At 43.7% G+C, this 22336-nt stretch overlaps 1 protein-coding gene across 1 annotated transcript; it reads left to right on the top strand.

Moving 5' to 3' along the window:
* The first annotated feature begins 6466 nt into the window (after positions 1-6466).
* On the top strand, positions 6467-21687 carry LOC128834233 (centromere protein F-like). Its single transcript, XM_054022850.1, has 6 exons — positions 6467-6599; positions 11073-11227; positions 14133-14214; positions 17150-17230; positions 18432-18625; positions 21481-21687. The coding sequence occupies exons 1-6, from the start codon at positions 6467-6469 to the stop codon at positions 21685-21687; spliced, it is 852 nt and encodes a 283-aa protein (XP_053878825.1).
* Positions 21688-22336: the final 649 nt, after the last annotated feature.

Here is a 22336-nt window from a genome sequence, read left to right as displayed (position 1 = left end):
TGTCCTCTTTTTTGTGTTTAAAGATCTATACATGACTAATATTTAAGTGCAACTAAATACATCACAGGTCAGAGCAAGCTGCGCTATGTTCCTGTCACAGGGTGAGCTGGTCCATTAAAAGACTGGGGCACAGCTGCACTTTTTCTCAGGTTTAGCCCATCTCCCTGTATGATGGGAATGAATACAAGGGTCATGTGACAGAAGCATGCATCTAAACCAGGTCTGCTGGTTTAGATGCATGGCAGCCTGTAGTCATTCAAGAGGGAGACCCCCCCCCATGCCCCAAAAGTTCAGAGAGACACACTCTCTCTCCTTAGTTCCCAGGCAGAGAGCCTGTGAAGAGGAGAGGTGACAATTTTCCAGAACTCTAAGGCAGAAACTTTGGGGGGGAGAGATTTACAAGGAACCGGAAACTGCAGGGATAAGCCTCCATTGATGGACCTGCAGGATGCAGAAATCCCAGCTAAGAGAGGGGCTGGACTGCAGGGATGGGCATGTTCTGATAAAAACCTGGAAAAACTTGAGGCATTATAAACGGAAAGGAATAATTGAGGCTGGTAAGGGTATGTTTGAGTGTTGTGTTATGATAATAGACCAAACTGGAAGAGAGCACTACTGTAAAATCGCCACATGTGATAGCTGGTTTGATGCAAGATTGAAGGTAAACTGAGGTAGCAGATGGGCCCAAAGGCAGTAATGCCCTGGAACCGTTCCCTTTAGACTTGTTCGGATTTGAGCACTGCTTCTTTTCTACCCACACTCTCTAATAGAAAACTGCTTTTTTATTTTTGATACACATGGTCTACACTGACTTAATACAGAGGTTCTAAATTTGTCCACGATAGCTGTCTGGCATAGCTATGTGTCATCCTAGCTGTGTGAGCACATTAATCAAACATTTTCTACAGCGGAGAAAATGCTAACCACTACACATATTCTTCTTTCCATGTTTACTCTTGAAACACTCGATTCATACTGAAACTTGGACGTCTAAAGGTTTTTATCCAGAAAAGCGTACTCCTTTCTAGAATGGAACTAAATTATTTCATTCTCATTTTTTTTCTCTCTTGATGTTGGTAATAAATTTACTTCCTTTTTAATTTGGAGTACTATAGAGCTCTTATGACAGATATAAAACAGATTAAAAAGGTTGAAAACCAATTAGAATTTGGTGGTGTCACAGTTATGGTCTTGTTAACTTCCTGGTTTAGATAGCGATATAAAGTCAGGTGATAAATTTAAGATTGAGCATAGCACTACACTAATTTCCCTTTCCCCCGAAGAATGTAGTTCTGGAGACAGAGGTGCAAGCTGAATGTCTTTGTTGGTCCATAAATACAGGGAATTAAGGTGTACAAATACTGGTTTTTAAGAACATGTAACCTATTCCTTGAATATATAGTAAGTGGGAAAGGTAGAGTAATTTGTCAATCTCTTGATATTTCTGTGAGAGAAATAAAGCATCTGACTTGCTGTACCCAAACAAAAAGTGAGAACTGTGTTTTTCTCCAACATTTGGATTGTATAGAACTGAGTCTAGTTTGGTATTAATCCTTTCTGTCTGTTGGCTGTTCAATGGCATATTTGGTGATAGCTGATCATCAGTCCAACACCTAAACGTTACCTCTCAAATGAGCAGTTGAGGACTGAGTGGGAATGGGGAAGCATCTTCTAAACCTAAAAGGTGCTTGCTTTGAAAAATATGTTACGTTAAAAAAAATTGAGAGCAAGTGTTAAATCTGCTGCTCTTATGATTGAACTTAAAAGAAAGCTCTGGTTAGGATTCCCAATGATTAACAGACCGTACTATAAATATTGCTTAAATTATGAATATATTTATACATTACAACTATATACTTGAAAATGTGCCTGAAAATATTTTTCATATCCTTGCCCAGTCTTGAGTTAAAGATTTGTGTTACCTTAACATGTACTGTTTTTGGTATGATACAGAATCTAGAACCCGGGACTGGACAGTGAAAGAAGGATGGATTTTTCAGATATCTGGCCTATTTTTAATTGTACTTTTTTAAAGCCATCATGCTGAGTTTCAAGGATTAGGGCGAAATTCTGCTCTTAGTTATACAACGCAGAAGTCAACAGTTACTCCAAAGTTCTCTCTCTGTAAGAGGAAGCAGAACATAGCTTATTCTTTTTGCTTTGTTTTATAACGTATCTTTGGAGCTCATCATTTCAAGGGACATCAGGAATTTTTAATTTTTTAAAATAGATTAAATATGACTACAAATAAAATGTGATGTGTTTTCCTCATAGGCAATAGCAGTGAAACAGCATTTGGAAAACAACTCCAATGAGCTTACAGACAGGCTGTGCAGAGCAGAAGAGGCTTTACTGGCAAGCCAGTCAAAGCAAAATGAGTTGAGGAGAAACTTTGAGGTAAAGAAATCAGAGGGGCAACTGGAATAATTAACAATTTAAACTGGAAATCAGTAAGAACTGGTGCCATTTAGGCCTTACTGACTCACAGGGGAACTCTGCAAGCTGTGTGTTGGAGAATAGTGTATTTCCACCAAAAGTTGTGTTTCGATACTGTCTTAATCTGGCTGTCCTTTTTTGGACCATCTTAAGACTGTGACAATGTTCCTCCTCTGCCGTGGTGGGCCCTGCGCTTATTGGCGGATTTGTTCACCTCAGAGATTCATGGCAGCCCTCAGTTTGGACACTTTTGTGGCTCAAACCTGCCGTTCATTCAGCTAACCTCATCACTGGCCAGCACGGGGAAAAGGAAGGAGAACAATCCCCGCAGTCTCTGCTGACCCACCTTGGGTCAGGGGGACAGGCCAGGGACCTTCCCCTCTGGTGGGACTCACAGTCCAAGTCAACTCCTCCTCTTATATCCAATAGGGGGAAGGGAGAGGGGGGAACCTGGGCCTGCCCTCTACTCTGGGTTTCAACCCAGGGCCCTGTGGATCACAGCTGTCTACAGAGTTTCATGTAACACCTGTGTGACAGCTACAACTCCCTGCGCTACTTCCCCATAGCCTCCTCCCAACACCTTCTTTATCCTCACTACAGGACTTTCCTCCTGATGCCAGATAGCGTTTGTACTCCTCAGTCTTCCAGCAGCACGCCCTCCCACTCTCAGTTCCTTGCGCACCCTTCACTGACTGAAGTGAGGTCCTTTTTAAACCAGGTGCCCTGATTAGCCTGCCTATCTTAATTGATTCTAGCAGCTTCTTAATTGGCTCCAGGTGTCCTAATTAGCCTGCCTGCCTTAATTGGTTCCAGAAAATTCCTGATTTTTCTGAAACTGCCCCTGTTATCTTACCCAGGGAAAAGGGACCTGCTTAATCTGGGGCTAATATATCTGCCTTCTCTCACTCTCCTGTAGCGGGCCCCTGCCCTGTGGACCCAACCGGCCTCCCCGCCCTTTCACCGTAAGCCAGCTACACGACTTGAAGCTGGTTCGTTTCCAGACTGCGCCAAGGAAACATCTATACACGCTCGTGCTCCGCACCCTGCACTTCCTCACTCTCGCATCACACCCCGACACAAAGTGGCGGGACCTCCTGCCACTTCTAGAGGGTGAAGAGCCCCGGTGGGCCAGCCTATACTCCATCCTGCTCCCAAGGCCTGCCGGGGATGTCAGTTGGCAGCTCCTTCATGGGGCCGTGAGCACGGGCATGTACTTGGCGCGGTTCACCCCCGTCCCGGGACACCTGCCTCTTCTGCGGCGTGAGGGAGACCCTGGCGCACGTTTACCTGGAGTACGCCAGGCTGCAGCCCCTATTCCAGGTCCTCACAGATATCCTGTGGCGTTTCTGGCTGCACTTTTCCCCTCACCTCCTTATTTATGCACTCTCTATCTGTGGCCCCACAAAGTCATGGGACCTCCTGGTCAACCTCCTCTTGGTCCTGGCTAAAATGGCCATCTATAAAACCATGGAGAGGAGGTTGGCGGATGGAGTCTCCTGTGACTGTGGGGCCTCTTCTGATCCTCCGTCCATTCATGCATCCGGGCAGAGTTCCTCTGGGCGGCGTCCACTGACTCCCTTGACGCCTTCGAGGAGCAGTGGGCGCTGTCCGGGGGTCTCTGCTCAGTGTCCCATTCAGGTTCCCTTCGGACCCTTTGACCGCACTCCTGTCCCTGTTATTTCATTAGTTGTCCCCCAAAATCACTTGGTTTCCAGGTCTTGTGGATCCCCCGCTAAGGCTGGGGGGATCTTTTAGCAGTGGGCGGGCTTTGGCCTGCCCACTTCCTGGATCCCAATAGGATCATTCTCCTGTAGCCCTCTGGCCCGACCCTGTCACAAGACCTATAGATGTGATACAAAATAAGGCCCTGATCTTGCAGTTTTTGCAATGGATTCCATGTGGACTGACCCCAGGCACAAAATTGGTTGTATGGTCAGGGTTTCAAAAAATTATTTTGCACCAGCTATACTACATATAGGGTCACAGTTCATATGGAATTATTTGTCTAATCTAATTATGTCGTATGGTTCAAAAGACTCTTTGTTTAGTCCTAAAAATAAAATATATTAAGTATAAGTGTGTTTGGCCTAATTCCAAGATTTCATGGAGGATTGGGTACTTTTTTGGTCACACAATCAATTTAAAGCAAGAGAAAATCCCCAAAATGATTTGTACATTTTCACTTTTTCAAGCACTATAGACTAGCATTATCATCAAAATTCTAACTATGAAGCCAGATCCTGACCTGGAATATATCAGCATAGCTCCATTGAAATCAATAAAGTTATTCCAATTTACACAAAAAGGATTTGGCTGTAAATTTTGATTTTAAAAAAACCTTGATTGTAGATTAAAAGATTTTCCTTTTAATTTGGAATTAGAAGGAAAATGAAAGGGAAGAGAAGTCAGAATAGTCATAGAAGCAACATCCAAGATTTTTTTTTAAGTTCTTATATTGTGCCAATTGCTGTTGTATCTGAATGCTTTCCAGAGTTAAGAATAATTAAGGTGACTAGCATCTGTTATTTGAGGTTTCTATTTCTCCCGTATCGCCCAGAGCAGTGGTTTTCAACCTCTGGTCCACAGACCCCTGGGAGTTTGCAGACTGTGTAAGGGGTCCTCTTAAGGTTGTTATTACAACGGAACAGTGGTTTTCAACCCGTGGTCTGTGGGGATCCACAGACTATGTCTAAGATTTCCAGAGAGGTCTGCGCCTCCATTTGAAATTTTCTAGGGTCCGCAAATGGAAAAGAGGTTGAAAGCCATTGTCCCAGAAGGTAAAGAGTGTGTGTGGGGGGGTGGGGTGGGGGAGAGTGTAAATATGAAAAATGGTGATGTTAGTTGTCATTCTAAGCTTTTGCAGGAGTGAATTTCATAGTATTGGGCCAGCTCCTGAAAAAGCCCTGTCTCCTGCATATGCTAGTTTTACTTCTGATGTGTAGACAGTTGTTCCCGAGGAACACAGCTACTGAAGTCTGAGAGAGTAAGATGGTATTTTGGGCCCATGTTCTTTATAACTTCAAAAATAAAGACAGATTTGATTGAGTGTTCTGTTGGGGAATCAGCGGAGTGAGTGAAACATAGGACTGATGTACTCAAGTGAACCTGTATTACTGAGGAGGTGTGCTGCTGTGTTCTGTAACAGTTGCAGATTTTTCAGGGCAGATGCATTCGAATCTAAATACATTGGATTTCGATTATTCAAGGAAGAGTTAATGATAGCCTATGTGATTGAGGCCAAATTGTAATTGCAAATGATGGGATGGGATGTACATGAAGGTGGGAGAATGCATGTCTTGTAAATGGTTTTGTGAAAGTCCAGCATCAGAGCATGGGATTTTTTTGCAGCTATGTTAGGTTGTTGGTTCCAGATGTTTGCTGAATGCTTCTTAATCAGAGCCACTTGTGCTGAGTCACAGCAAGAGGGGCGGGCCTTTCAGCCATTTAAACCCCTTGAATTTCATTGGTATTTTGAACACAGGAAGCTCAGAATTCCTGCAGCTTTGAGACATTTGTCATACATCAGCATTGTCTAAAAATTTTGTCTCTTGACAACTGTGTATTTTAGAATGATTGATGATAGTGTGTGTGTGTGTGTGTGTGTGTGTGTGTGTGTGTGTGTTTCTCGATATAACAGTTGGATATTTTGGACTAGGAGGTTGTGAAACAAAAGGAAAATAATTAGAAGCAGCAACGGTTTTATTCATGTTCTTTGGGTGACTTCTATCCTGTGTCAAGATCTGCTATGGGCAGGCAACAGGGAACTGGTTGCAGCTCCCTGGTTCCATATCCTGAGCCAGCTAAGTACTGCTGTGATCTGTGCCAGCTGGGAGATGTCCCAAAAGGATTGTCTGCCCTCTGAGGATTGCCAAGAGTGCAGTTTGTGTTCCTAAGTCATGTAAGTGCTTAGAAACCAAGGCCCAACTTTCCGGAGTCTTCATGGGACTCAGAGGGGTAGTATGCCACATCACACTACTCTCAGTTTATTGACTTAATCGACTGTTTTGTAACTAATGTTTTGTTGTAGGAAATGAAGAAGGAAAAAAACCTTCTTTGCTCCCAGTCTGATGAAAAATCAGAAAAAATCCATCAGCTGGAAGAAGCACTTAAAATAGCCCAACACCTTCTAAAAGAGACCCAGAAGGATGCTGAAGAGATGAAAAGTGAGTGACACATTTCTACCCATTTAAATCCCGTTACAAACTATTACTTCAGTGTGGGAGATCTGTAAACTTCATTATAAATGGTGATTTGAAGCATCCCCAAGAAATAATAAGTTCCCACTGTGTGATATTGTTAAATTAACTTTCAGCTAATACACGCAATTCTCTTTGCGAACTGAGATGGAACGTCTTTATACAAATATACTAACTCATAAAATTATATCGTTTTAAAGAAATTAAAAAGGAGGAATAAATATGTCCCAAACAAAACTATATGGTCAGCAAATTAAATACTACAATGTGCTCCTGTGTTTTAAAATCCCAAGCAAACAAATATACCTCAAACTATTATCCTTTAGCTTGTATATGGACTCCATCAAGCTAAAACGTGATGAAATGTTACCCGCCGAGCCCTAATTTGACTTTTCCCTACATTTGTCTATCTGGTTGGGAAAATGCATTTTGCAGACTGAGGTTTAAGAGAACAGGTAATTCTGCTAACTAGCCATTGTAAAGAAGGAGACTGCTCCCACTTATCGCTGTAGAAGTCTAACCTCACTTAATGAGATTTCAAAATTAAATTTATGGACCTAGTCCTGCTCCCATTTTAATCAGTATTTCTGCACTCTCCAATCCATGAGGCCATCCAAATAACTGCTTTGCGTTTTGATCTTCTTCTTGGCAAGTGGCAGCACTTTCGGCTAGCTAAGAAAATGTAATGCCTTCTAAGTCAATTTTCTTGCTTTCGCTATCTTTTATCTGTGGTTCTTAAGGTGTCAAATGGGAGCATTCTCTCAGTTTTCTGGAGGGAATAATTATGAACAAAAAAATAAGTCAGAAGATGTTTGTGCTGTAGCTCTTCACTGCAATCAACAATAACTTGTCCTAATTGAAACATAACTGAATGTGGGTGCCCAGAGTCCTAGGCTGTCACCCTTAACCCCCAGACAGTTCTTCCTCTCTAAGAAGTCTCTGATTATCCTCTCTAGTTACACCTTTTCCCCCTTGTAATGGAGTGGGACTCACCCCTGCAGCGCCTCCTTCTGGTCATCCAGGGACTTAGCTCATTTCTAGCCAGAGCATCCTCTGATGGTCACCATCCTGCTCGACATTAGCCCCCGTGTCCCTCCCGGACCCTGGTGTCTTCCCCTGTCAGGGTCCTGCCCCCAGCAGTAATCCACTATCTAGAGATTCCCACCCAGGGGAATCCCCACCCCCTATCCTCCACCTTGCCTCGGTGGCTACTGCCAGTCACCATCTAGCCCTGTTTCACTAGGGCCGGCTGCAGTCTGTAATGGCCACTCATCATTGGCAGGGGACTTTGGACCTGCTGCCTTTCCCTACAACTCAGTACCTCTCTGGGCCTTGGACAAGGCCCTGCAGCCTGGGGAGTTGTCAGCCTGGAGCTCCCCAGCTCCTCTGGCCTTTCCCTAGCCCTGCTTCACTCCAGTACCCTTAGCTTCCCCAACAGCTAGGTCCCTCTCCCTTCAGAGCTAGAGGAAGATTGACTGAATGTTTGGCTCACAGCCCTTTTATAAGGGCCAGCTGTGGCCTGATGGGGGCGTGGCCCAGCTGTAGCTGCCTCCCCAATCAGCCCAGGCTTGCTGCTTTCCCCAGCCACAGCCCTCTGCAGGGTTGTTCCAATCCCTTCAGGGCTAGAGCGGGCAACCGCCCCGCTACACTCCCCTTTGAATCACCACCCTAAATAATCCTTCTCCATCCTATGTGTTGACATAGTTCAAATATCTCTTGATTGCTATCATTTCCCTTCCCCTCTCTGTGCCTCTCTTTCTCACCAAGTTCTGGGTCTTGGAGACATTGAATTTTCCTTGTCCTGTAGGAAGGGAATGCGTAGTCTTGTTTTATATGGTAAGTTGGTGTTATTCAATAGAATTCTCTTTGCAATACAGGAAATCTCTTGTATTGTCTGTCTCTCTTAATTTTACTCCATACATCAGTCCATCAAACACCTTGATCATTTTTATATATTCTGGATTTTGAAGACAGGAAAATGGACAAATAGGGCACCAAAATTCTTTATCTAGCCATTGATACTGTTACCTGTCAACCATGAGTTTCAGAGTACAAGCCATCAAACCTCAGTGAAGATGGGCTGTAGAAACAGAGTTACAATTGTGAACCATAGAGCGATTTGACTAGGGTTACCATATTTCAGCAAGAAAAAAAGAGGACGGGAGGAGCCCCGCCCTAGCCCCGCCCCTGCCCCTCCCACTTCCCGCCCCCCCAGAACCCCCAACCCTCCCCCCGTTCCTTGTCCCCTGACTGCCCCCTCCTGGGACCCCTGCCCCTAACTGCCCCCCAGGACTCCACTCCCTATCTAAGCCTCCCTGCCTCTTGTCCCCTGACTGCCCCAACCCTTATCCACACCCCCACCCCCAGACAGACCCCTGGGACTCCCACGCCCCATCCAACCACTCCCCACCCCCTGACAGCCCCCCCCCGAACTCCCAACCCATCTAAACCCCTCTGCTCCCTGTCCCCTGACTGCTCCGATCCATCTCCCCACCCCTGCCACCTGACAGGCCCCCCCAGAACTCCCAAACACTCCCCCCCTGCTCCTTGTCCCCTGACTGCCCCCTCCTGGGACCCCTGCCCCTAACTGCCCCCCAGGACTCCACTCCCTATCTAAGCCTCCCTGCCTCTTGTCTCCTGACTGCCCCAACCCTTATCCACACCCCCACCCCCAGACAGACCCCTGGGACTCCCACGCCCCATCCAACCACTCCCCACCCCCTCCCCAGAACTCCCAACCCATCTAAACCCCTCTGCTCCCTGTCCCCTGACTGCTCCGATCCATCTCCCCACCCCTGCCACCTGACAGCCCCCCCCAGAACTCCCAAACACCCCCCCCTGCTCCTTGTCCCCTGACTGCCCCCTCCTGGGACCCCTGCTCCTAACTGCCCTCCAGAACCCCACCCCCTACCTGTACCCTGACTGCCCAAAACTTTCTCCACTCCCCCCAAAAAGCCCCCCCCGTTTCTTGACTGCCACCTCCAGAACCTTCCTGCCCCCGGTCCCCCTTACCCTGCTGCTCAGAACAGAGTGTTGGGCTCTGTGCAGCCGAGCCGGACACGTGGCTGAGCTCCCCAGCACAACAAAACCCGGTCTGGCCCTGCACAACAAAACCCGGTCTGGCCCTGCACAGTGCTGCTGGACTGGGCTGCAAGGGAGCTGCCGGCTCAGAATGCAGGGCGGATCCGGCTCCTCTACAGCTGCTCCTGAGTCCAGCCCGGGACTTCCCTGCAGCCCTCCCAGCCGCTCGCTCTGCTAATCCCGGACATTGTGAGTGCTTTACAAATTCCCCCCGGACGCTATTTTTAGCACACAAAAGGAGGACATGTCCGGGTAAATCCGGACGAATGGTAACCCTAGATTTGACTAGCAGTATGTTCTTTCTGCAAAACTGAATTCTGGCAATGCTATACAATGTCATGGTTTGGGAATAAAGGCAGTTTTAGCACACATACGTAATTATATTCTGAAATACTAAGAAAATTTATTGATAGGTGAAAAATTGAAAATTGTCAATATTGCCAGTTTATAGTTGTCAAGGCTGGATCCCCACTTTGAACTTTAGGGTACAAATGTAGGGGCCTGCATGAAAACTTCTAAGCTTAACTACCAGCTTAGCTCTGGTTCCGCTGCCACCATTTCCCAATTAGATTCCCTTCCTGGGAATCCCTGAGAAACCTTTCACCAATTCCCTGGTGAGTACAGATCTAATCCCCTTGGGATCTAAAACAAGGAGAAATTAACCATCCCCCCTCCTTCCTCCCACCAACTCCTGGTGAATCAAGATCCAAACCCCTTGGATCTTAAAAACAAGGAAAAATCAATCAGGTTCTTAAAAAGAAGGCTTTTAATTAAAGAAAAAAAGTAAAAATCATCTCTGTAAAGTCAGTATGGAAATTAACCTTACAGGGTAATCAAACTTAAAGAGCTCAGAGGACTCCCCTCTAGTCTTAGGTTCAAAGTACAGCAAACAAAGATAAACACTTTAGTAAAAGGTACATTTACAAGTTGAGAAAACAAAGGAAAACTAACACGCCTTGCCTGGCTATTTACTTACAAGTTTGAAATAGGAGAGACTTGTTTAGAAAGATGTGGAGAACCTGGATTGATGACTGGTCCCTCTCAGTCCCGAGAACGAACACACTCCCAAACAAAGAACACAAACAAAAGCCTTCCCTCCCCCAAGATTTGAAAGTATCTTGTCCCCTTATTGGTCCTTTAGGTCAGATGCCAGCCAGGTTACCTGAGCTTCTTAACCCTTTACAGGGAAAAGGATTTTGGAGTCTCTGGCCAGGAGGGATTTTATAGTACTGTACACAGGACAGCTGTTACCCTTCCCTTTATAGTTATGACAATAGTGTTACCCATAAAAGCTAATATTGCATATTTGATATAGTTTGCTTTCACAAATTAACCACTTAATTTTTTTTATTACTATAGATAAGAGTTTGTCTCAGAAAATAGAACTGGAAGCACAAGAAGCCGAGCTTCAGCATTTAAGAAGCAACAATAAATTGCTCCAGGATTCAGTCCAGGAGTTACAACTTGAAAATGGAACCCTTAAGGACATTAACAAGGCTTTAGAAGAAGAAAAAGTAGACTTACTAGAAACAAACATAAGTTTTTCATATAGTTTAATAAGGCATTTCATACTTAAGCTTTTAAGAGCCAAAATATTTATTTGTGTCCTTTTTAATATCTAGTCTCTATTCTAATATAACATTTGCTATAACTTCTCCATTAGTAGCATGGAAATCTCATTAAATCTGTTATCTTATAAACTTCTGGCTATCAAAGATACAGGAGGTCTTTAGCGGGACACCTGAAAACATGATAAAATGTGCAGGTTTTGTCTGTTCCGTGGCCCAGCTTTTCTCCTCATTTGAAACAAAGAGTTGATTCCTCTCACCTGTAGAACTGGGAGGTGGACCAGTGTTGTTGCTGAAGGCTCCAGGACTAAGCTCCATCCTTCACCTCAGGCCACCAGAAATTGTGTCCACCAGCAGAACAAGTTGGCGGTTCAGTTTCTCCCAACAACTTTGCTTTATCATTAATTTTTGTTCATTTTTCTGCTATATTGATTTCTTTTCAACTTCTTGCTCCTCTTTCTCTCTCCTCAACTAAGTTCCCTGGATCCGCAAACACAGCACTTCTCAGTAACTCCCTTTGACCACTAGTGCAGTGGTAGAAAAGCCCTGCAAAATCAAGCTAAGTCCAAGTAGTTCAGTGGACAGCTTTTTAGGGGTCTTAGAGGGTAACCTACGTCTTGCTGCTACAAGCCACCAACCCTTGCTGTGTGAGGGGATGGGGCTTTGTTGGGCCAGCGCACTAGTTCCCTGCATGCGCACATAAACACACCCATTTGAAGCCCTGACTCCATTGTGAGAAGGAGCATGAGGATTCTCAAGGAGATGAGAACCCCACATAGTCTGCTCAGGAATAACACTTGGAAACTCCATATGCTCTGGTTCCCAAAAAGACAAATGGAATTGTCCCCTTTGTAAGGAAGTAATATGTATAATTAATGAGCAGGAAGTATAAACATCAGGCTTTAAATCTTGTCTCTTGCCTTCCCATCCTTAGGATGTGTTTGCTGGGGTTTTCTCCTATATGCGGGTCTCCTGGAGTGCTCTGTATCAGACTCACTGCCCCCCTCCCACCCTGGAGTATATCTGGGTGTGCAGAGACATGTGTTACTTCTGTGAAGCCCTGTCTCAGGTGGCAGGGTAATGTAAATTGTTCATCTCTGCTTTTCAGCCTGGGATCCTCTTTCAACCAGGGAAGGGGACCCAAATTTGAGGTCACAATGGAGTGGGAATTGTCCCTGTCCGTTTATCAGGTCAAGGACCCAGGCTTTACCAGGGAAAGGAGTTTGGAGTCTCCTCCCCCCTCTCCATAGGCTTGCTCAGCGTTGAAGGATTAAAGAGCACTTTAGACAGTGTGTGCCCAGAACAGAGGCACATAAGAATTCCATTCCTTATGTAGCGGCACCATCAGGGGATTACAGAGGCATCAAGGAGAAATCCCTTCCCATGTTCAAAATGGCTCCTGCTTTACTGAGTAAAAAGCCCCAAGTGGTACTAATTCTCTTCGGAAGGGTGTAGAGAGACACCCTTTCAGGCACCTGGGGCCATCTAGCAAGCTATTCCAACAATCAGCATTTGTCTCAGTACCCCTACTTAGTTGAGAGATGCCCAGAGCAGGGTGATTAGCGTGCTACCTCACTTCTGTAAACAATCGGGGGAAGTACCCCATGGACACAACCACACAAAAAAGAAATCCCAAACCCACATGACTCTCTCAGCACTGGAAGCCAGTGTCTTGAAAAAAAACCTCAATAATAATAAACTATCTAGTTTCTCATGCTTTCCTCCTTTGAGATCATCATTTCCGGTTAAAACTAGATGTTAAACTAAAATGTTATATAAAAATGTCAGGAAAATTTGAAAGTTTGCACTTATGGTGCAAAGGAAACAATACCTTACTTGCCAGGGTCTGTACTTCAAAATTAGACCGTGTTTAAACATGTCTTTTCACTCTGCCCCTAACATTAACCATAACTGACTGATGTGATATTAAACATAACAGTGCAGTGTCTACACTGCATGTTGTAACACCATGTTAATGAACACATTAATTAATACCTTGTGAAACTTCCCACTGTAGACGTGCCCCTATTGTCTTTAAACTGCTTCTACTACCTCATTATGTCACACGCAACTTGTGAGAGCATATCAGTTCTGATGTATGCAGAATTTCCATCTAAATTATTAATTAAGTGATTCTTCTTATGACAGCACTATTTTTGCTAATAATTTAGATAGGCGTTTTTAGTTTTTAAACCTGTCCATCTAGGTGAATTTCTTCTTATCAATTCCCTCTGCATTTTCTAGCCTGCAATCTTTTTCTACTTCCATTTGTGGTGAATGACGGACTGTAGTTCTGTGCTCTCGCTTCAGAAATAAACACATGAAAAAGCAATCCTGTAGCACAGTGTGGAGCCCATATTGTGGCAAGCAGGCACTGAGATACAGTGCTCACTCCATGCCCAGCTAATGGAGCACTGTGCTTGATATTTACGTTATCCTGAAGTGTGTTTTATAAGGCTGCCAGATATCCACCATCCATTTATTTTGGCATTCCAATGCACATAGGGTGGACAAACCTGCCTGGACCACATGCTTTTCAGCTGGGTTTTGTCATTTGGTTGTTTTGAATATTCTATTTAGATTATTATTTCTCTATCAAGGAAATCTACACACATGTAGCTTTCCAATAAACATGACTTTAATGTTTCTCTGTTGGAATTAGAAGCTGCTATAATTCAATTGTATATTACTAAGTGAATCTATTATACAAATGCATATTATAACTTTTGTCTGGTTTTTTAGTTGCACTGAACTTTTAATGACAGGTGAGATGCCATTAGTGAGAGTATAATGCTTATACAGAAGAATGAAGTTTCCTATTAGCAACAACAAACAATTTTTTATTTTATAGTTGGACAATCAGAAATCTTCAATTCAACGGAAGAAGCAAAATGGATTTGCTTGCAGTAAAATGAAGACGTGGATGAAATCCTGTAAGCAGCTAGAGAAGGAAAAAACATGTTGCAGAAACAAATTGCTGAACATGGTGCTCCATTAAAGGAGCAAAAGCCAAGTATGGGGTAGTTTAAGAAGGAAATGCTATACTAGAATGTTATTATAAGGCTGCAAATCATTCAGGAAGTCACGGTTTCCGTGACCTCTGTGAATTTTGCAGTGCTGGTGCAGCTGATCCCAGGACCACCCCATCAGCTGGGGAAGCCCAGGAGCCAGCCGCACTGGCCGTTGCTCCGGCAGCACTAGGCATGGTCCCTGGTGCTGCCCTGGAGCAGGAGTCTGGGACTAGTGACAGCGGAATCCTGGGCATCCCCCTTGCAACAGCGTCACCCTGTTCTCTCTCCCCCACTCTCCAGCAGTCTTCAGGATTGTCCCCCCTCCCAGTAGGTAAGATTTAGTCATGAGTATTTTTAGTAAAAGTCATGAACAGGTCATGGGGCCGTGACTTTTTGTTTATTGCCCGTGACCTGTCCATGACTTTTCTAAAAATACCCGAGACTAAAACATAGCCTTAATCATGATCCTGTTTCTAACCTTAATGCATTTATTTATACAATATGTTTTCAAAACATGCATTATTACGTTTGATTCAGATGAGGCGCCAGATCCTCAGCTGGTGTAAATCAGTATAGTTTCTGAAGCTCTGCCATTCACACCAGCTGAGAATTTGGCCCAAGATCTGTCTCTTCAAATTTCAGAGTCTCCTTCTATGTTATGAATAGAGATTTCCAATGCCTATGTTTTGAAATCAAAACTGGCCTTAGGATGAAGGGGAGGCTATTTTTTAAAGAACATTAGAGTGGTGTGTATAACTTCTTACAATGCTTTGTTTGAGACATGAGAGTGTAAAATGTTGGAGTGTGTCTGTTCTTTCCGTTGCTGGCCATCACAACAAAGAAAATTCACATTCTGGATATAGATGGCTGATAGTTCAGCATCCACCATGGAGAAATTGACATCTTTTAGAGTTTATACATATGTCCTTCCAAACAGCTTTTGGTGTCCTTCTGGATTGTAGACAGGGAGAGAGGAGCAACTCTTAAAGTGTTATGATTCAGACAAGTATCAGAGGGGTAGCCGTGTTAGTCTGAATCTGTAAAAAGCAACAGAGGGTCCTGTGGCACCTTTAAGACTAACAGAAGTATTGGGAGCATAAGCTTTCGTGGGTAAGAACCTCACTTCTTCAGATGCAAGTAAGGGAAATTTCCAGAGGCAGGTATAAATCAGTATGGAGATAACGAGGTTAGTTCAATCAGGGAGGGTGAGGTGCTCTGCTAGCAGTTGAGGTGTGAACACCAAGGGAGGAGAAACTGCTTCTGTAGTTGGATAGCCATTCACAGTCTTTGTTTAATCCTGATCTGATGGTGTCAAATTTGCAAATGAACTGGAGCTCAGCAGTTTCTCTTTGGAGTCTGGTCCTGAAGTTTTTTTGCTGTAAGATGGCTACCTTTACACCTGCGATTGTGTGGCCAGGAAGGTTGAAGTGATCATCAGTGATCTACAACCCATCCTGGACAATGATCCCTCACTTTCACAGACCTTGGGAGGCAGGCCAGTCCTCGCCCACAAACAACCAGCCAACCTTAAGCATATTCTCACCAGCAACCACGCATCGCACAATAACAACTTTAACTCAGGAACCAAGCCATGCAACAAACCTCGATGCCAACTCTGCCCACATATCTACACCATCAACACCATCACAGGACCTAACCCGATCAGCTATATCATCACCGGCTCATTCACCTGCACGTCCACCAATGTTATATATGCCCTCATGTGCCAGCAGTGCCCCTCTGCTATGTACATTGGCCAAACTGGACAGTCACTACGCAAGAGGATAAATGGACACAAATCAGCTATCATGAATGGCAATATACAAAAACCTGTAGGAGAACACTTCAACCTCCCTGGCCACACAATAGCAGATGTAAAGGTAGCCATCTTACAGCAAAAAAAACTTCAGGACCAGACTCCAAAGAGAAACTGCTGAGCTCCAGTTCATTTGCAAATTTGACACCATCAGATCAGGATTAAACAAAGACTGTGAATGGCTATCCAACTACAGAAGCAGTTTCTCCTCCCTTGGTGTTCACACCTCAACTGCTAGCAGAGCACCTCACCCTCCCTGATTGAACTAACCTCGTTATCTCCATACTGATTTATACCTGTCTCTGGAAATTTCCATTACTTGCATCTGAAGAAACATGCTTCAGACAGTTCCTCCATTTTCTAACTATCATCAGCCTGGTACTAGTTGCAGCTTTCTGGGACCAGGAAGTGCTGGAGTTTATTAACTTTAACAAATGTTTTGTAAGACACATACATTGGGGTTTTATTGATCACAAGCTTCAGTCATTTCAAGAGTTGTCAGGGGCTAAGTATAGAGCTAATAGGACAACAGTTTAAAGTGGTCACCACAATGTGTAAAATATATTAAAACTTGTCTGCCATTAGCTAGGGTAAGTTAGGCTAGCAAATATTCATGAGTGTCCAATAAGCAGAATCACTAGCGGTATAAAAAGAGATCCATATTTCTGAGACGAGCTATATTCAATTATATACCCAAAAATTGTTAAAATAATGGTAAGGTGGTAATGTTAAGCACTTAAAAGTTAGGAAATGCCAGAATTAATGTTGCCCATGCATTGTGTGTCCAGGGGCAGATTCCAACGAATCGGGGTACCTGGCACCCTGACAGTAAATATGGTATCAACAGAGATCTCTTCTGTAAAGTAACCTTTACATGATGTCTGTTTTGTTTTATTTGGTATAGTTTACTGTGGTTGCACAAGCACACATCTTATGTACTTAATTAAGAAATGAATGATTGAGATCATTGCATTCTAAACTCCTCTTTCCAGAGTCTCCTTAAAGTTGTTTGTACAGGTAATGACTCTTTCCTTTGGTCAGGTGCTGATGAGGTTGCCATCTCCCTACATGAGCATGAGCCAGAGTATGAGCTAGACGGACTCCCAGAGGTGGTGAAAAAAGGTAATTGTTACTTCTTTAGAGGAGAAGAGACCACATTGGTGGGGAGTGTGTGCGTGCATGCTTATCTAGAGAATCGTGTTGTCATATGCGTGACTTGGAAGCATTGTAAAAACTTGGACATCATCGGCCAGATTCAGCCCTCGTATAGGTTGCATAAGTCCATTTAACTCAACTGCTTGTCAGAGCTGAGTTTAGCTGCATGTGCTTTAAAAAAAACCCCTAGTATACAATTGAGGCTATAGGGGGCTAGTATATTTTATTGTAGATGTATGTAATTTCTAGTGGTTTTGGTTTTTGGTCTGTGTGATGTCTTCCCATCTTTACAGTTTTGTAGTATTTGATGACAAAAGCAAAACAGCCAAAAATTCTGAAATCCAGAATCCTAATATCGGGTTGTAGTTTTGAAAATCAGTCTAGATACATGTTGTTGACTTTGGGACTCCTCCAAAAACTTTGCAAAAGACCTCTGGCAAAAAGAGAGGGATTCTAGGCCCAGCCCTTCCCAGTATAAACCACCTTTTTCTTCTGGTTGAGAGGAAGGGGGGAAATTTTTGCTTAAACATTTTTAACTGAATGTTTTTTCATTCAAATGTGCTGCATTGTCAAAGCCGAAATGTTTCACGGAGATGTATTGATTCAGACAAAGTTTTTGGTGGGAAGGTTTCTGAGGTGCAAAGTGGACTCTTGCAAGGAGGAAGGCCCCCAAATTGAAAACCTGATGTTTTTGATTCAATTTCATTTTGTGAAAGCATTTGAAAGGCTTATGGTTTCATTCCAATCTAGAATAAAAACACATTTTGAAACCTCGAAAGGTGTCGCAAAACAGAATTGTCGCCCTCCGGCCAGCTCCACTTAGAACAGTAGAAGAGACATCATTTTCAGATGGAAATGATTTTCCAGTTAATAGTGTTCCTTTAAAGGAAAAAGAGAACATTTTCTTGGGGAAAACGCTTTTGGCCATTTTAGTAGAGCTGCTGTTGCACAGATCCACACCCTTGCCTGAGTTCACCTATAAAATTCTAGGAACGCAAGATTGTCCTAATAATTCCCCCATTATATTTTATTCAGTGAGTAAATGCCATTTTACTTTCTTAAATTATTACCAGTTGTCATCTCCATCTTGAAATGAGCAAGATCAGATTGATTAGAACAAAAAAGTAATTTAAGCAACCTTGGTTAATAGAAGCTGTTTATTTTTTAGGGTTTCCTGCTATTCCTATTGTGAAAACCGACCCTTACATTTTGTGCAGAACAACTTTTAACCTAAGGACCAGTCCCCGTCTTGCTGCCCAAAGCCAAAAATTGTCACCAGGTTCCCAACTTTTACGAAAAGGCAGGTCAGATAATCTTGGGGAGATCTGTAAACCGACAGCTGGTGGCAGCAAATCACAGAAGGTAACTGATCTTAAAAATGTATCTGAATGTGCAGGGCATGGGCAATCCACATAATGTATTTATCTCTCCAAGTGAGTTTGAAGATATGCCGTGTTATTCACACCTCCTTTGTATCTGCCATGAATATAGTGAAGGCAAGGTCATCAATGTAAATACGATCAATAAAGCGTGGCATATAACAAAGATCTGGGCATAATGGTAAACTTAAAACTGTTGGTATGATCAAATCTGTGATCTCATGCCAAGTGCTCATTAACTTGGTAAATAGAAATGAGGTAAATCTTCCCACTTTAATGCTCATCACAAATATTTGATTATTTCTTGAAAGACCTGGCTGCCTAGAGCAGGTGGTGCGTGTGTGCGTGCATAGATGGATTACACACAAAAGCACTCAAAAGTTCGGATATGCTGGAATGAAGGCTCCTTGTCCCAATCTCTCTGTTCAGCCAGCCCCAGTTTTCTTCTCCTCCTCCTCTTAGCTCTGTGTCTTCTCTCAGTGTCTCCTACACATTCCTTTCCCCGTACCCCCGCCTTCTCTCATAGTCTTCTAGTCCTAGCCTCGCCTACTGGCTCCCTGTCCTTGGCCCCCTCCCCTCACCCCCGTTCCAGTCCAAATCTTGGCATACTCCTTGTCCCAGTTTGCCCTCCCGCCCCCACCCCCCATTTGCCTTTTGTCCCATCTGCATTTGAGTCCAGTATCTTCCTCCACCACCGTGCATGTGCACCAGCTTGGAGGGGTCATTGGGAGTACAGGAAAGAAAGGTTCCTGTCTCAGTTCTGGTGCTTGGCCCAAAGCAGCTGGGAAGAACCGTTGCAGGGAAACTCTGGCGTTGACCCCTGTAGGCCTGGGTTGGAGCATATCAGTTGCTCTGTGAGGATGGCTCAGTGCTGTGTTTTCATATCCAGGAGCTGTGGGGGAAATGGCACATGTGCAGTCACTCTGTGGGGAATAGCTCATGCGCAGTTTGGTTAGCACTAAGAGCTGTGCGAGATCCAAGTATACGCAGCGAGGATGAAATCTTCAGAGATTTTAGCTGCTAAAAATCTAAGAATTCTCTCTACTGAGCGTCTGTGAACTGTGATTTTTTTCAAAGGCTTCTAATTTGGCCAAATTTGGGCAGGTTTTCCTGGGGATGGCAAAAAGCACATTCTCTGACACAAAGGCCACTCCCTGCCAAATGACAAGTCCCTGCTCCAACACATGGAGCTTTTCAAAGAAAAGTTGCCAGAATATTTTAATATGAGAAAAATGTAGATTTCCCTAGCCTTGCTCTTGGGAATAGCTTAACCATTTTGGCTGAAATTCTTCCTCTGTCCCCCACCCCCGAAGAAAAAGAGCATGAGGCAGACATACAGCATGGAAAATTTCAGCCCAAGCAATTAAAGTTTGTAAAGCAGCAGAAAACAGGGTCTTGTAATGGGAGGAGACAGGTAACCTTAATAATAAATGATCCTACTAGCTTTGCCAGTAATATATGTTGGTAACAATTTTGTTTTTGCTGTTGCATTGCTGTGAACTTAGCCAATTTAAACAACACACAAAATCATTCTTTAAGTAACAATCTCTACAAAAACAATCATGCTTCAACAAATTGTTTAAAGAGATATTCTATTTGCAGAGTTTTCATTTTTTAGGCCCAGACCCTGAAGTCGTTTCTCAGTCCTTATGCAAACTTGATCTGCTTTTTTCCTTTGCTTTTAATTATTGAGGACACTGGAATGAAAATTGATCTCATTCTTTAGAAGTTCTGGTACTGAACTTTGTCTTAATGCTTGTATTGTGATAGCCTCAACCAGACACTGGTAACTGCATGTCCACAATCGGAGATTTTGCCCATTGCTAGAAAAACACTGTTAGAGTGACGGAACAATTAGAGAGGTGGCACACTATCTCCACAACTCTTAGGTCTAAAAAGGAATGCTTCCACAGTCTCTGCTTTCAGTGGTAAAAATTATTTATTTTTAGACTTAGCCTTATATTTCTCAAGCTACTATTACAATTACGGAACTGTAAGGTCTGTCTTCCCTTTTTCCACTTGACATCAACATTTTAACAGCTTTTATTTTGATAAGTATTGGTGCTAGAAGGATAAGCCCTGATGCTCATCTCTCACACAGGACCCACATCAGTGTAAGTGGGATGAGAATTGAGACCAATTACCTACACTATCAGAAGCTGTGGCATTTGGGATTTCAATTGTCGTGAAGCACACATTTATAACTACTTAAGTTTTAACTAATTGATGCTAAAATCATGTCAGAATTTGGTGGGAAGTGCAGGGGAGACAAGGATGATTGTAATAGCAGTGGGGACTGGAATTTGAGATAACCCCAAAGGTATAAATATTGTGAAATTTTTCAACAGTTTTACAAAGCTAGTGTTGAACAGCAGAACATCTGGACATGATATCCTCTGCAGGCCAGTGTAAACGCTTCAGGACAAAACAACTTTTTCAAGTGCTATTCTATTTACAGAATTAACTATAGGACATTTACAAATTCATTATGAAATATCAGTAATTAAACTTAAATTACATATCTCAAAATACAGTTCTGCAGATTAGTGATTGAGCAAGAATAGACTAGACAAGGAATTACTGTGTACTACTCCTTAGCTTTGCCTATACCTTGTTATATTATGTGACTTGCAATTTGTAAAACTTGAACGTGGTGAGGAGTAGGTAGTTGCTGTAAAGCATTCTGCACAGCACTGTTGTATTTTCAAAGTGATCAATATAAACACTGAAGATTCTTGCATTTAGCGGGTGTCTGCTAATTCATGGTATTCGGTTGCTTGGAATGCGTCTCTCACTTCCTGCTGGTACTTAACAAGACTATTTTTTGTTGTGTTGCAGGTAGATGATACTCAACAGTGCCAAGCAGAAACAGCTATTGAACCCATGGAATCTAGTTCAAGATCTCTTTGCATAAATGAGCAACCCACAAAAACTGTTGCTCCGACCTCTAGGGAGAATATTAACACTCACAAAGGCAGATGTGCCTTGAGCACACAAACATCACCTGAGCAACATGAAGAAGGCAAAAACTGTATAATACTGTAAACCTGAGTAGTATAAGGGCCCTACCGTCAATAAAACCCTAACCCTGCCTCTTGACCCCTTTACCCTGCCCCTTGACCCCTTAAACCTCACCCACCTGTCACAGGAAGTCCCGCCCCAGGGGGTGTTAGTTTCGGGGTCAAGACGTCCACATGACCGGCAGCAAGGTGTGTCATGTGACCCTCCCCCTACGAACTCCTCCTCGGTATTGGTTTTACCCCGATAGGACCACCCTGAGAGGAGATTTGACCAGTCAGGGTGAGTCCTAGGGCGGGGTGACCTGTCCGGATGTGGGTCATGTGACCCCTCTAAGAACTCCTCCCAACACCCTCTGCCAGTCAGAGTGCAGCACCATTACCCCATATGTCCCAGCTCCGGGCAGAGGAGGCCGTCTTTTCCCAAGGACACGTGTTTTAGAAATTGTGGAAAGGCTGCTGAGAGGAAACGTGGACTCCTTTACCACCCCTGTGAGAACTTCAGACTTTGTTTTAGCCCCGAGCACCTTTGGACTTGTGTGGAGAAAGCGCTACATCAGTGACAGTCCCGAGGAGGACCCTTTGACTCAAGCGTTGATGGATACGTTGGAATCCGACCCCAAAACCCTTGTGAGGCACCCCGATGAGTGTGACGTCCTCTCATTGTTCAACCCCCT

This window comes from Malaclemys terrapin, chromosome 3 (assembly GCF_027887155.1).
Source record: "Malaclemys terrapin pileata isolate rMalTer1 chromosome 3, rMalTer1.hap1, whole genome shotgun sequence".
NCBI classification, from domain to species: Eukaryota; Metazoa; Chordata; order Testudines; family Emydidae; genus Malaclemys; species Malaclemys terrapin.
This window is presented reverse-complemented; position numbering and strand designations above follow the sequence as displayed.

Bases quoted from the DNA above. Each gene is read 5' to 3' on its own strand.
- LOC128834233 (XM_054022850.1), top strand. From the start codon at position 6,467: ATGAAGAAGGAAAAAAACCTTCTTTGCTCCCAGTCTGATGAAAAATCA. The intron at 11,228-14,132 runs GTAGACTTACTA...TTTATTTTATAG, and splicing joins AGGCTTTAGAAGAAGAAAAA to TTGGACAATCAGAAATCTTC. The intron at 18,626-21,480 runs GTAACTGATCTT...GTTGTGTTGCAG, and splicing joins GTGGCAGCAAATCACAGAAG to GTAGATGATACTCAACAGTG.